This window comes from Panthera tigris, chromosome C1 (assembly GCF_018350195.1).
Source record: "Panthera tigris isolate Pti1 chromosome C1, P.tigris_Pti1_mat1.1, whole genome shotgun sequence".
NCBI classification, from domain to species: domain Eukaryota; kingdom Metazoa; phylum Chordata; class Mammalia; order Carnivora; family Felidae; genus Panthera; species Panthera tigris.
The window spans coordinates 25,477,486-25,493,306 of record NC_056667.1 but is presented as its reverse complement, the minus strand read 5'-3'; the positions used below and the strand labels follow the sequence as shown (position 1 = coordinate 25,493,306).

General features: G+C 45.6%; 1 protein-coding gene across 1 annotated transcript in view; it reads left to right on the top strand.

The window, feature by feature from the left end:
- CSMD2 (CUB and Sushi multiple domains 2) overlaps positions 1–15,821 on the top strand; it is a 538,353-nt gene that overhangs the window by 308,632 nt on the left and 213,900 nt on the right. Inside the window, 2 exon segments of the mRNA XM_042993830.1 lie at positions 4,270–4,596; positions 8,712–8,906. Coding sequence (XP_042849764.1) covers positions 4,270–4,596; positions 8,712–8,906 — 522 coding nt within the window.

The window sequence follows — 15,821 nt, the reverse complement described above, 5'->3', positions numbered from 1 at the left end:
TGTGAAGTCTGAGCTGTCTTGGCCCCTTTCTTTTTAACCTCTGAGTCCCTTTGTGGAAGCTATGTATGTTATTCCAAAATGAGGATTATAATTTACTGGGATAGATTAACCTGTATACATGTACTGTCATAAATAATGTTTGTCTCTTGTCTTTTTTTTTTAGCATTTACTTTACATTTCCCCTCTTTATGCTTCCTTGTTGCTTTCCTTTGAATTCCATTTTTTGCTAAATTGACTGCTTTCCTTTTTCCCCTTTGGTAATTTTGAAGATAAGCTACTTTATAGTCTATTACTAATTACTCTTAACATCTTTAAAAACATGCTCTAACCTATATTTCTCTAATTAACCACAGAAACTATATAACAGAGTTTCTTGCAAGATGAGGAAATTAACATATCTCCTTGCTCCAACTTTACGCTTTATATCAGTGTCATCTGCAGTGTTTACCCTGGGGTTTAGGCAGGAGTGAGATCTTTTTTATCTTCTCTTCAAAGGAATATTTGTTACACTTGCATTCTGTTTTAGAACGGTGTTTATAGAAATTAGATTCTTTACTATATGTTTTATTTGCTTCTTACTAATCTTTTTCATTTTATATTAACCATAACTTCCCATTTGAGTTCTTCATTTTGATTCATCTCTCAGTTGTGTAGAAAACATCTTTGAGTGTTTTTTTTTAAATGAAAGTTATGTGCATAATATATTTTTTATGGCCTTTGACATTGGGAGCAGTTTCTACTGGCTTTGCTGTTTAGCAACTTGGCTGGGTCACTCTCTTTTCTACTCTAAGTTATTTAGGAACAAATCTGTACTGTGTCTATGAGAAATGCATTAAGGGTGATGGCACAGTATTTTTTCCAGAGCTGACTCAGGTATCCACCTGTTTTTCAGACTTTGGTCAATTCTGTTGCTTTGGGGTTGGAACAGAATGAGGAAGTGAGGCACACGTATTCATGTCCCATCTTTTCAGATGGTATCAAACGTTAAATACAGTTAACCCTTGAATGACATGGGGGTAGGGGCGCCAACCTGCCCTCCAAACCCTGTACAGTCAAAAAAATCCACATATAACTTTTAACTCCTTAAAAACTGAACTACTAATACCCAACTGCTGACCAAAAGCCTTACCAATAACATAAACAGTTGATTAACACATATTTTGTATGGTATGTGTATTATATATTGTATCCTTACAATAAAGTAAGCTAGTGAAAAGCAAATGTTATTAAGAAAGTCATAAGGAATAGAAAATACATTTACAGTACTGTGCTGTATTTATCCAAAAAAAATCTTTTTTGACATGTAAGTGGATGTGTGTAGTTCAAACCTGTGCTGTTCAGGGGTCAACTATACTCATTGATTCATTCAGCAAGTGTTGATTGAGCACCCACCATGAGTGCACCATGCACAGTGGGAGACATTAGGGACCCAGAGGCGTCAAACAGACAAGATTTCTACTGTCATGGAGCATATGTGCATGTGTTGGGGAGAGGGAGGGATGGACCATAAACAAACGAGTAAACAAGATAATTTTAGAGAGTGATAGGTAAAGCTACCATATATATCTGGCCAAAATGGTGCCCCTGGAGCTTTGCAAGATGGCAACCCAGAAAAAAGGGTATAAAGAAAAAAGAATAATGTGACAGAGTGATGGAGTGGGGGTGGGGGACTCAGATGATGTTCATTAAATTCTCCTGTGCAACAAACCCATTTGTGCACATGCTTCCGTGATGGTCTTCCCTCTGAAATCATAGCACTTCTCTTTGCCTCCAGTCCACTCTGGTGTGGTTCTCCTGGTAGGCAGGGCTCATGATTTTTCCCCTTGTCTTCAAGATCGTTGGCCTTGTTGGGTTAAGATTCCTCACAATTGGCATTATGCTTGCAGCTGGAGATGGCATGGATTTGGCGGGGGGGCATCCATGGCCAGCCTAGAGGCCCCCCACTTCAATGCTAATGTAGTCGTTAGGACTGATAGACTGATATTCAGCAAATTTTGAGAACACTCCCAAGGACTCCATTAGGCCCAGTGGGCAGTACTATTCTCAAACTGGAAGAAGATGTTGAGGGGTGGCTATGAGCTTGGCTCCTGGAGTCAGATGGCTTTGAACTTGATGTTTGTTACAACTTACTGGCCGAGCAACCCTGGCAAATTACTTAACGTCTATGTGCCTCAGTGTCTTCATCTTTAAAATGGGCTACCTACCAAATAGTGTTATTGTGACAGCTAAATTGAGTAATTGATGACAGTGCTCAGAACAATGCCTGCACTTAGTAACTGCCATTAATATATTATAATAATCACTATTAATTATATATTGTGTTGCCTAAAAGCATTTTCATGTCCAGCTCTCCCCTTGGCTCAGACTCTTTCTATACCTCTAAAACACAGAGATTACAAGGGTGAGACTGAATGTGTCTTAGGGACCAGGTTCACTCTGCAGAACTGGATGGAAGGGCTTTGAGTAGCAGGTTGGAAAAGAAATACCTAACATAGAAAAGGGGAAGACTGATAGAGTCAGGGGAAGAAAGGAGAAACTCAACATAAAGAGTGACCGGTTCCTTTGTTTTGTGTGTTTGTTTTGCAAGCATGACTTCATTATTATTTTTCACCTGAGCTTCATTATAATTAATAAGCCAAATACTATGCTTACCGAAGTTTCTGTATTATGAACACCAAACATCAACATAAATGTTATAAAGAGATTCAGATGTTTGTCCATATTATTTCCTACCCTCTTTATACTTTTACATTAAAAAATTTTTAGTATAAGCCTATCTCATTTTTTGCAGTCAGGAAAATTAAATATTGTTTTCATTTTGAAAAAGTATTACCCCAAAACCTATTACTCGGAAACAATTTTTATTCGGGGGCTCATGTCCAGTCTTTATCCACATGTAAATAAATATGTAATAGCTATAATCAGAAGTATACATATAATTTTATGATCTACTGTTTTACTTAAATTGATGCTTAACGTTCTTCTTTCTACAGGGTCATATTTATCACTTTAATGATTTCACTCAAACAGCATCACATTAAAGGCTATAATTTACCACCTATTATTAGGCTCGTATATAGGTTGCTCACATTTTTTCTCTGTAATAAAATTATGTCACTATAAACATCTTTGTCCATGTGGCTCTTTTTCTTTTAAATTAATTCCTAGAGATTACTGAGTCAGAATATTTGAATAGTTTTGTGGCTGTTGATAAGAATTCATATACTCCCTTCCGAAAGGATTATATCAACTTTACTCTGCAACTGGCAATAAATACACATGAGTTTCCACAAAGCCTTAACAATATTGGGCTGTATATTTTTTCTTTATTTTTTTACTTGTGAAATGGACTGTGTTTTCATATTAATTCTATTTTTTCTCCTATGAATCCTGTGAGCATATTCTTTGCTCATCTTTGTGATGTTCTTATACAATTACGAAGACTCGAATTTAATATTGATATTTACCCTTTGGCATATCTGTTGCAATTTTTTTCATTGTATTATTTTCCTTTTTAATTTTGGTTTAATGTTCGCTTGTTTGTTTTTCCATTTATAGCATTTCCCTTGCCTCAGCCTTGTTCCAGGGTCTGTTAGTCACTGGCATGAAAAGGGTTGAAAATAAGGATTTTCAGAAGAGTGTGTCCATAGGGTAAAGTAGAGAGGACAGGAAGAGGGCAAGGCATCCAGATGAGGCACCATGACCCCTGCTCTGGTCAGGGTTTCTTCCAAAGCTCTGGTCTCTGAGAGACAATGTTTACCCAGCACCTCCTTAGCATACGTATGTAACTTCGAGGTTGCCAGAATCCCCAGGGCATACCTATTATTTTCCCACCACAAGTGTTTAAAGAGGAGAAATGGACTTGGCATACCCAGACCCTGGTTACCAGCCAACGGATCACCACCAGCTAGGAGAAGCTGGGCTCTGTGACCCTACTTAAGCTTGAAGGATGGTTTTTCCCCGATACAAGGGACCAGGAGTTTACAGACACTTCCTGGGATGAGCACGCTGTAAGGGGGAGAGGGGCCAAGAGTAGACCAACTCCACCATGTCTGTGGTTTGCCAGAGGGGCCCTTCCCAGCACCATACCGAGGATGGAGCCAACGTGTCTCCCTCCTAGAGCTCAGAGCCCAGCCAGTCTGGCCCAACCCTGTGTCATCATTTCTTTCTGCTGCTCTTTAGGCTAAAGAAATGTTCCCTGTGCCAACCCTCAGTAACCCAGGCAGAGTGCAGGGATGCTCACTGACCTCCACCGCTCTTCTCTTACAGTTTCTTGCTTCTTCAACTTCACCAGCCCCTCTGGGGTCGTCCTGTCGCCCAACTACCCAGAGGACTACGGCAACCACCTCCACTGTGTCTGGCTCATCCTGGCCCGGCCTGAGAGCCGCATCCACCTGGCTTTCAACGACATCGATGTAGAACCTCAGTTCGACTTCCTGGTCATCAAGGATGGGGCCACGGCCGAGGCCCCAGTCCTGGGCACCTTCTCAGGAAACCAGCTCCCCTCTTCCATCACAAGCAGCGGCCACGTGGCCCGTCTCGAGTTCCAGACTGACCACTCCACAGGGAAGAGGGGTTTCAACATCACTTTCACCAGTGAGTCCCCACTCGGTCCTTCTGCACATCAGCCTCTGGGCCTGGTCCAGGGTGCCCCCATGGAGGAGCATTGACATGGGTGGGCCAGCTCCAAGGGCTTTGCAGGGCTGCAGTGCCCCGGCATGGTGCTCCGGCAAGGCCAGGAAAAGCAGAAAGTGCAGGCTGCTGGCCAGGGTGCTCTTTCCTACCACGTGGCTCTCTTTTGAGCATCTATTTCCTATAGGCGCCATATGTAATGTATAACAAGGCTGGAACCTCATTTTTCCCTCTTCGCCTCCCCCTCCTAGAAGGCCCAATTAGAACCAGGAAGAGCCCAAGGGAGATGAAGCCTGTGTCAGCCGTACATCGTTGCCCATCCCACTCCATTGTGCCCCTCCCTGTCCTTGAACACCTGCTTACTGTTGACTTCAGGGAGCCCCAGTGGGGCTCTTGCACCACACTTTGCCCAGTTCCCACCCCCATAGTCAAATCAGAAACAATGGTCCTAAGCAGTGTTTCTGCTTGGAACTGAGCTTTCTTAGCCTTGTTTTGGGGACATTTCCTCATTGCCCCTCTCAGGCCCACAGTCCAAAAGTTATCACCTCCAGTTTTCATACTGGGCCCCTTCTCTAGAAGCAGCTTGAAGCTAAGGGGTAATTCTTTCCATGTCTGTGCCTCCTGGGGTGATAGTCAGGGTGGGATGGAAATAGCAAGCTGCCAGTGATAGCAACAAGTGCTTATCAGGTCATAATGAGTTTACTGTAGACCCAGTGAACTTAGCTAATGGCAAACAGTCAAGTGGGGCTGAAGCTGGGTCTGCCTGAGCAATTAATCTCTTCCAGAGGCTTCTTGTGAAATGCAAGCCCCCAATTCACACTTCACTCTATGCACACAAACATTCACATAGTCTGGTACTTTTTTTTAAGAGAGAGTGGGGTAGGGGCAGAGGAAGAGAGAGAGAATCTTAAGCAGGCTCCGTGCTCAGCTCACAACCCGTTAAGGAGCTTGAGCTCATCACTGTGAGATCATGAGCTGAGCCAAAATCGAGTCAGACGCTGAACTGACTGAGCCACCCAGGCGCCCCAGTCTGGTACTTTTTGACAGAACTGATCTCCTAGCCCCCACCCCACTCCTTGGCATAGAGGTCTTGCTTCCTTGTCCCGCCTGTCCCTGGGGTCTAGTTGAGCTGAAGACAGCAGGTGCCAAATGGTGGACCATTGGGGACCTCAGATTCTAAGGAACTACCCAAGCTAAAGCCCTTTCCTGATGTTCCCTTCAGCACCTTCTTCAGGATAGTAAACTTGCTAGAAACAATCAGTCTTCTCAGGGCATGCCTCCTCCAGGGATCTGGAGATCTTCCCACCATCCACAGGCAGGAGGAAGCAGAACCCGGTCTGTCTTCCTCAGTCTTCCCAGTCTAGCACTGCCACTCTAGCTTCTAGCTTATCTACCCTCATCCTTGCTTTACCATGAGATAGTGAGTTCTGGAAAGGTACAGGTATGCACGCATATCTTCCTATCCTCTCTGCCCAGCACAGGGTCTGCACCTGGTAAGAATCAGTAAATATTTACTAAATGGAGAGATCCATGAGTGAGTAATGCCCTTTTTCTCTCCCTGGTAGGAGTAGAAAGAAGGGTAAGAGGTATGCCAGGGAGCCCACTTTGCAGCATGGTGAGGGCTGGAAACTCCGCAGGTTCAGCAGGTGCAGACATCAATGGGGAGCCTGGGACAAACTGGCTACTGAGTCTCCTAGCTAAACCTAGGAAGTGCCCTCTTTCCAAAAAGCAGCACATGCTAAGTCCCCAGGGGTGGGGGGAGAGGCAAAAGGCAGCAGATCTGACCTAAGTGAGGATCGAGCTATTTCCTAGCATTCCTCTCCAAGGCTTCTCTACCACTAGAAAAATGACATGCATCTAACACATAAATACTCAACAAATGGGGCAGATCAAAGAGAAAGTACTAACTACGACCCTAAAATCCCCCCACCCAGAAATGATTCTTGCCAGTAAATATTATTGCAGACATCAGATATTTTTCTGTGCACTTATACAGATAGTTGGATGGATAAATAGAAGTAATTGTTTTAAATCCAGGCCCCATTGCTGAATCAGAATCCCTAAGGGGACGAAGCCCCATAATCTACATTTTTACAGGCTTCTGAAGTGATTCTGCTGTAGCTGGTGCAACAATAGTCCATGGACAAGTGTTTGGGGACTCGGACATCAAGCTCCTCGGTCACATGCAGATGATGATCATCTAGGCTGAGCTTTAATCTGCCCAGTGTCAGGGAGCTCACCTCCCAGGTAGCTTCCCCATAGCAAGAGAACCCTGGGAGGTTCCCCTTGTGCTGACTTGAAGCTTGATCCGGTAACAAGGATCAGTGATCCCATTTTCATCCCCAGCGCTCCTCAGAGCTAATCCTTCTGTGGGGTATTTTGAACAATGAAGATGGTAGCTGCTGTCTCCTGAGCACCTGCTGTGTGAGTGCCTCCGTGGCCATCACCACCAGCTGCTCAGCAGAAACTTCAGTAGCTAAGCTCTTTCTACCCCTTCTACATGCCAGGAAACTGAGGCTTGAAAAAGTGCACAGGTAGAACTGAGCAGTATGTAAATCCTTGATTTAGAACCTTTGGGCCCAGATGTTGGAAGGAGCTTCATATCCCTGCATGTGTGCGTCCCTGTGTGCGTGCACATGTGAGCGTGCGCACGTGTGACTGATTGGGTTTTGAAGAGACATGTGTGTCCAGACTTCTGGGCCCCGAGCACCACTCTTCTTCCCACACCATCTTTCTAAATGTCAAAGCAACCTCACGGTCACCGTTGCTAATGAAGGAAGGTGGAGAGACTAAGTCTGGGCTGAGCTGGGCTTAGCAATTCAGTGGGAAGAGTGTTGGGGCATCCGCGAGGCTGCAAGGGATCATCACAGTCGTCTCCACATCGCTTGCTCCCGCAGCTCCCCATCAGTAGGAAGGATCCCTAGCTTTTCAGGTCTCTTGCCTCCAGCAAGATCCCGCAGCCCCCGGGGCCCTTCTGTTTCTGGTTGTGCAAATGTTTCAATCACTAGGGAATTTCAGAGGCTTGCAGATTGAGTTCTTGATTTAAGGGGGCATGTGCCTGTGCTGCCATGGAGCCTGGTCTCGCCTGGAAAGCGCCACGCTCACAACAGCAGGGATGCAGATGGGGTGTGGCTCAGAGACCTGAGTATGAGAACCACGGCACCCCTAATCAAGGCAGGCTGGGAACGAGCTCAGTGGAGACCCAGTGGGGAAGAAGGAAGGGGACTCATACTCAGGGAGTACTTACCATCTGTCAGGTGCAGTCCCGAACATTCTCCACTTTCAAATTCATACCAACTTCCCTATTATTTCTATCCCAGAATGACCCTGCCAGTGTATTACTGTCTCCATTTTATAGGTCAGGAAATGAAGGTTCAGCTAGATTATGTAAGTTGCCCAGACCCATGTAACTAACAAGAAGCAAAGCTCAATCAAACCGGCAAGTGCTCTCTTTCCTCTGCCCCATCCCCGCTGCGGTATCAGTTACCCAGACAGAGTGAGAGGCAGCCTGACAACACACAAGGAAATGAAGGAAATGGCTTCAGACAGGGTTGAGTCCAGGGCACCTACTTTATAATGCTTAGTGTCTCTTAGTGTCACAGGGCTTGGAGTCCAGCTCATCTGCAACATAAATGATCTCATACTGTCTGAAGTTAGGGACGCATGGAATGGATGTGACAGGAGGAGGCAGCCCTGCTCCTAAGCAACGTTGAACCTCAGTTTCCTCATTTGTAAACTGGGGTGATCGTGTCTACTTCCCAGAATCATATGATGTAAATGAACTGCATCAGAAATACTTAATCCACTGCCTGATCGATATATGTTTCTTAGGACGAAATTGGATTCAGTGCTCAGGAAGGCAGGAGATCAAGTCTAACAACCACCCACTTCATGCCCAGTGTGGCTCATTGCTTCTGGGGTACCTGCCTCTAGAGCGTCTGGCTCTCTCTCCAGCGTGGCAGGTTCTCGTGGAAGTGGTGGAGGTCTAGGGTTGACTATCATAATGGAGCTTGTTTTCTTTGGGGGTCCCTCTGCACACCAGCTCTACCAAATCACGTCCTTGACCCCCGTCCCCACAGCCTTCCGACACAACGAGTGCCCAGATCCTGGCGTTCCGGTAAATGGCAAACGGTTTGGTGACAGCCTCCAGCTGGGAAGCTCCATCTCCTTCCTCTGTGACGAAGGCTTCCTCGGGACTCAGGGCTCGGAGACCATCACCTGCATCCTGAAGGAGGGCAGCGTGGTCTGGAACAGTGCCGTGCTGCGATGTGAAGGTATGTGCCTGCCAGGGCTGGGGACTGTGGCTGTCAGCCAGAGAGGGTCCTTCCTCTTCTTTCAGGACCCAGGCCACCCTCTCACCCTCACACTGGGATGGCAGGGGCTTTACAGAACTACTTCGTGTAGAAATTTGAATTGTAACCAGAGATTAAACTGGAGAAATTCTGGATTCAGATGTTCAGACATCAAAAACACTTCTTTCAACTGGGAGCTCTCTCAGTACCACAGCTCTTAGGAGCCCTGCTTCCAGCTCCTGCCGAGGGGAGCTCCATGAGCCCAAAGCATTGGCAATGCCATGGAACTTCGGGTCTTTCTGGCTGCTTGCCTCTCTCTCCTCCACGTGCTCATCTTCCCCGGTTCCCCGGGACATCTCTCAGCCCTGGCCTTTGTGCTCCTGTTAAATGCTGCCTTCGTACCCTTGGGGTCAGCCTTCAGAAGGCTACAGGCAGACCAGCCAGAAGGAACACAGCTGGAAGCAAGCACGGGGTTACTATGGCATCCCCTCAATCCTGCCTCGCCGCACAGAACAGATTTTGACTTAGTTGCAGAGACCAGCCATCCGTTCTACCAAGCTGCAGGCATTTAAAACACAGATTAAGCTTCTCGAGGGCAGGAATCGTATCGGATGTGCATACCAAGCACAGTGCCTGGCACAGAACAGGCCCCTGATAATGATGGATGAAAGGTGAGTATCCATGGGCCCCTTGGAGGCCCCCCTTGACGGGGGCCATGGAGGTAGGGGCTGTAGTCCTCTCCTTTCGGGAGCAGAAAGCTTCTTCCTGTCATTTCACGTGGTGGACAGAGTTGGAGATCTAACTGATCTCTTTACGTACCCAGTCCCCAGGCCCAAATCTGAGCACCCTGGCCAGCAGGTGGGAAGAACAGGAGAACAAAAGGGGGCCTTAGAGAAAGCACTGCCCCAGAGGTGACGGGTGGGGGAGGGGAGAGGACAGGAGAGACCGCTGACCGCTCAATGCTTGTGGCAGAGGGTCTGGGTTTACAGTGGGCTTTCGAGTCCTTGGGGTGTAGGCTGGAATCCTGGCAAATCACCTTTTCCCTCTTAGCCTCTGCTTCTTCCAGCAAAAACAGAAGGGAGGGGATAATAATAAGATACATATATAAAGGGTAGTTCCTGGCATAAAGTAAGTACCCCAAACTGTTAGCTGTGCTGTCACTGGTTTGTAAGCTCCGTGAGATTGCCCCTTATTCTCCCTCATTCTGTCCTCTGACTTCTTTGGTTGTCCTCATCTTGGCCCATCTCATCCGAGGCATCTTCCCCGCTGTCTCTCACTCTTCCCTGCTGTCTCCCTCCCTTTTCCTAATTCCTTTTGTTTGCCTTGGGCCACTGCTGGACCACTCTATTGGACACTTGGTCTCAACACCATATCATTTTTCTTTACCAGTTCCGTGGCCTTTGGTTCTGTCTCCCCACCTAGATTCTCTTCTGGGCAGAAGCCCAGTCTCCCAGGGTCCCAAAAGCCTGTGGCAACTTGGTCTCAGTGGAGCTGGCCCCCTCTGAAGAGGCAGAATCCAATTCCTTGCCCACCCTCCTGAATCGGGTGCTTCTAGACCCTAGCTCCACCAGTGCAGTGGAATACTCGAGACCACGTATGAATGCATGGGAGAATTGGACTCACTGTTTCATAGGCACAGTCCTAATTTTGAAATTAAAACTATCTCATCCATTCCCTTGGGAGGATGGGGGACCCGGGCGTTCGTGGTCAGCAAGCAGCCAGAAATAGGGAGCAGCCCGTTGGAGAGACTCTGAACTTGGCCCAGGGGAGAGCCTGCTCAGTTTCCTCAGGGTGGTGGGCATTTGCTGCCAAACTAGTTTTCAGGGACCTAGGGAGCGACATAGCAGAGGGGCACGTGAGGGACCCCAACTCAGGTGGCCAATCCCAGACTTAAACCAGTGGAGCAGATGGGGTGGAGGAGCCCCTGGGACCTGGCCTCCCTGTGGCTCCTTTCCCTCAACATCCCAGCCTCAGGAGAACCCCGCTTTGTAATCAGCATCTTTTGTCTTTTCCATTTTTTCTAGTTTTGTTTTTGATTAAGTATCCCCACCTTGTGGACAATTAAATGCAGAAGCTAATGGTCTTTTAAAAAATCTTTTAATATATGCTAAGAGCCACTTAGCTTTTGAGAGGCTATAATGGGACAAGGGAGAAAATGGCGTCTTCTCCTAAATTTAGAAAGAAGGATGATCATCTGGTTGCTCTAAAACGCAAGTCGGCAAACTTTCTTAAAGGGCCAGCGAGGAGGTATCTTTGGTTTTGTGGGCCATATGGTCTCTACTCAACCCTGGCATCATTACATAGACACAGCTTTAGACAGTGCTTAAGTGGATGGGCCAGATTTGGCCCCCAGGCTGCAGTTTGCTGACCCCTTATCTAGAGAACTGAGGACATAGGGGATCCATATGTTTAAAGCCAGAAATGTACTAAAAAAGCCTTCCAGGCAGTGAAGGCGCCTACACAGGCTTGCCCGGTTATCTGTCCCCCACATTCACCTCTTCCTCGTCTTTTTTCCGGAAGAACCAAGTAACCATACCCCATGGGGATAAGTATTTTACAGGTGTCACCTCATCTCAGCCTTGCTTCAGGCAGGAAGTAGGTATAATTGTTGTCCCCACTGGGGTGCAGAGAGGTTAAGTCACTTGCCCGGGGTCCTCCCAGCTTGTAAGTAGTGGAGCCAGAGTTCAAACCCAGACTCTTGGCTCCACTGTTTCTGTATTTGTCTTGAATTATTTCACTACAGAGAATAGAATTTCCACCCTGTTTATGAAAGACTTCAAAGTAGCCACAAATAGGATGAAAAGCAACTTTTCTACTCCTATCCCAGTAGAAAAATAAAACAAAAGGAAACATATTGCCTGTTGCAAAAGGCAGGACACCACATGGAAGCATCAGAAATTGACAGCATAAAACAAAATGACAGCTGTAAGACAAACATATCAGTTATGGCAGTAAAGGTAATTAAACTCCTTATTAAAAGACAAAGAATCTCAAACTGAGCTTAAAAAAATATGCTACTTATAAGAAATACACTGGGGGGAAAAAGGAGATAAATTGATTCTCATTTTTACAGTAATACTTGGTGGTTGTAAAAAACTTAAACAATACGTGAGATAAAGTTCAAAGTGAAAATTCTCATTTCCCAGTCCCACTCCCTAGAGGAAAATGGTTTGACAGTTCGGTGTAAACACGTCCACATTGTTTTTCTCTGTATGTCTGCCAGATGTGTTACTTTTATAATCAGAAAATTAAAAAGTCCTGTAAAAAAGACAGAAGGCCAGTCCTCCCCATTCCCACAAGAGGAATCAAAGTGGTAGCTGTAGCTCATTTAGGCCTCTGAGGAAGAAGTAAGAGGAGTTATTGGGTCTCTAACGTGATCTCACTTAATCTTCTGGTCACTCTTGTGAGAAAGCTGCAAATCAGTGAGGTGAATTGACTTGCCTGAGATCCCCCTGGCCGGTAACATTTGAGCATTTACTGAGTGTTAAATACTAGGCCAAGTGCTTTGCATGCATTGTCCTATCGAATCCTCATGACAATCCTAGGAGGTAAGTCCTGTTAGTGTCCTCATTTCACAGATGAGAAAAACTGAAGCACAGAGTAGCTAAGTAACTTGCTCAAGATCACACAGCTAAATGAATGGGAGAGTCAAGATTCCAACCCAAGGACTCTTGATTCCAGAACCACCACTCTTAATCACCAAATGAGGTCTGTCTGACCCCAGAGTTCATTCTCCTTTTATTCTGCAACAAAATGGTGGAGTTAGCAGACCACAGGGCAAGGCTTACACTACTTCTTGTCATTCACGCTCGACACCTAGTCACCTAAAACCCCTCTGAGGGCAGTATGAGGGTGGGCATTCCCACGTGGTTAGCAACCACTTAAAATTTCTGGAACCAGACCACCCGGGTTTGAATCCTGTCTCTGCCACTTCCTGGCTGTGTGCTTCTGGACCAGTTACCTACCCTCCCTGTAACTATTTCCTCAACCTTGAAATGAGGCTAATACCAGTACCCTCCTTATGGGTTGCTATGAAGGTAAAACATACAGGAAAAGAAACAGCACATGTAGATCGGTGTCCAGCACCTTGTGAGGCTCCCTGAGGACTAGTTCGTCATACTCTTGTGCTCTGTCACTGTTCCCGATTGCTCCTTGCCTGGCACAGCTTTAACCTCAGAGGTCAGGAGAGGTGGGCCGTCCCTCAGTGGGGACCACCAGCCCCTCACCAGAAGCCCAGTGTATTAGTCATCTCATGTCATTGTAACAAAACACCACAGCCTGGGCAGCTTAAACAACAGAAATTTGTTGTCTCTCCGTTCTGAAGCCGTAAGCCCAAGATCAAGGCGCTGGCAGGTTTAGTTCCCCCTGAAGCCTCTTCTTCCTTGGCTTGCACATGGCCACCCTCTCACTGTGTCCTCATGTGGCCTTTTCTCTGTGTGCACATCCGTGGTGTCTCTTCCTCCTCTTATAAGGACACCAGTCCTCTTGGATCAGGGCCCCACCCTGATGATTTTATTTAGTCTGAATGACTACCTGTTTAAGGCCCCCTATTAATCAATTAATGCAATCAAACTTCCATGATTATTTAACACTTTATTTTTAATTTTTTAATGTTTATTTATTTTTGAGAGAGAGAGAGACAGAGACAGAGCATGAGCAGAGGAGGAGCAGAGACAGAGATGGAGACACAGAATCCAAAGCAGGCTCCAGGCTCCGAGCTGTCAGCACAGAGCCCGATGCGGGGCTCAAACCCACAAATCGTGAGATCGTGTGACCTGAGCCAAAGTTGGACGCTTAATGAACTGAGCCACCCCGGCGGCCCTCTAACACTTTATTTTTAAAATATTTTTAAAAAATCAGAATCCTCCTTAGGTTCATACATTATAGTTAGCATGTGTGTTTTACCTGTCTTAATCTGTGGATGTCTACCCCCACCCCTTGCGATTTTTTTGTTGAAGAAGCCAGGTCATTTATCCTGAGGTGTCTCCTGCACTCTGAATTTTGACAATTATGTCCCTGGGAGGTTCTTTAACATGGTCCTGTGTCTCTTATATTTCCTTTAGTTGGCAGTAGGACTTACAAACCTAATCAGATTTAGGTTCCATTTTTTGACCGGAATATTTTACGCGCAGGGCTCTGTGCCACCATCAGAGGCGCAAATGTCTGGTTGTCTCTCATTTGAGGATGTTAGGAGCCATCAGTGGCCCTTGTCTGGGGAGTGCAGAATGCCTACATGCTATCATTTCATCTTTTATAAGCTGGAATACTTAAAGAAAACTCACCCTCATCAACTATTTGGTTACCCTGAGGTACAGTTCATAAAGGAAAGGCAGGAGAAAAACTTAATTATTTTCCTTTTTTTAGCAGTTTTTATATCAATGAGCTGATTCCCTGACATCTTCTAAAGTTGAACATTTTAAAATATCATTACAGTCCAGTGGATTTGAACATATTTTATGTATTTAAATCCACTGCAATTATTATTCTAACCGATGCTCAAATTGTCCCATCGGCCAGTGGGAGGCTTTTGAAAGTGGCCCAACCTCATCTTGAACATTTTCTGTCCCTGACCTGGAATCAGCCATTTCTCCAAGGAGCCCTGGTCCCTTTTTTAGTGGAAAATGATACTTAAGAGTCTGGGCACCAGGCATAATTATTACTATTGAGTAGGCCCTCGTCTCTAAGGCTTTTCAATGAACAGAGCTAAAGAATCATTTTTTAAACATAAAATGCATAATGGGCTCATTTCATTTCAGATGTAAGAACACTTACTTTTTCACTTTCTTGATGTCATATCAGGACCTGCTCTCATTCCTGCTGAAAATTCCGGCTCCCTACAACACCAGCGTCATTTCTCATTCCCTAACACATACTCAAGAGTCTCGGAATTGAACTACCACCACTGGCAACAGCAATGTGATCACTGCAGATGGTTTAAGTTGTTTTACTTGCAATTCCTCTCATTCCGGGATCCTACTAGGGATGGACAGCGCTCTAAAATCTCTTTCGCTAGTTTCTCCCTGTGTGATGGTGCTAGCAAGTGACCCCGTACCGTATTCATTTCGTTTACTCTGTTGTTGAGTTTTGAGAAACCACTTATCAACTTTAAGTCTTTCTTTTTAGTGGTGAAAAAACAGTTACACAGTTCCAAAGTTAAACCCCTAAAAGAAGGTATGTTCTGAGAAAATCTAGCTTTTACCCCTTTCTTCTCTACCCCCTTTCCTCCTCCTCTCCATAGATAATCATGAGTTTTTGGCTTACTCTTTCATCGATTGTTAACATGAGTGAGTGTGTGTGTGTGTGTGTGTGTGTGTGTCCCTCCCCTCTCTTAGCTAAATGGAATCATACAATTACTTTTTAACCTCTTTACCTTGCTTTTTATTCACTTGCTAATATATTCTGGGGACCACTCCCTGGCATTATATAGAATATTCCTCATGCTTGCTCACAGCTGCATCGTACATCTTGTTGATACCCCAGTTCATTCAGTCTGCTCCCCGTTGCTGAACATTTGGGCCCTTTCCACTCCTTTGCTATCACAGATAGTGCTGCCTTGTATAGCCCTTGTATGTATACACGTCATAGTTTTGCAAGTGTATCTTTGGGATAGAGTTCTAGGAGAACTGCTGGGTCAGAGAGCGAACACATAAGAGTTTTGCTAGACATTCCCAAATTTCACTTCCCGGGGGTTGTGCTATTTTGCATTTCCACCAGCAAGGTGCTAGAGTACCAGGTTTCCCTTAGCCTCACATGTCATTAAATTTGGGTTTTGCCTATCTTATGGATGAGAAGTCATTTCTCATTGTAGTTTTAGTATCTATTTTGTTAGAGTGAGACTGAGCGTCTTTTCAAATGTTAAAGACACATTGCATTCAGGAGCCCTCCCCCGCCTCCTCT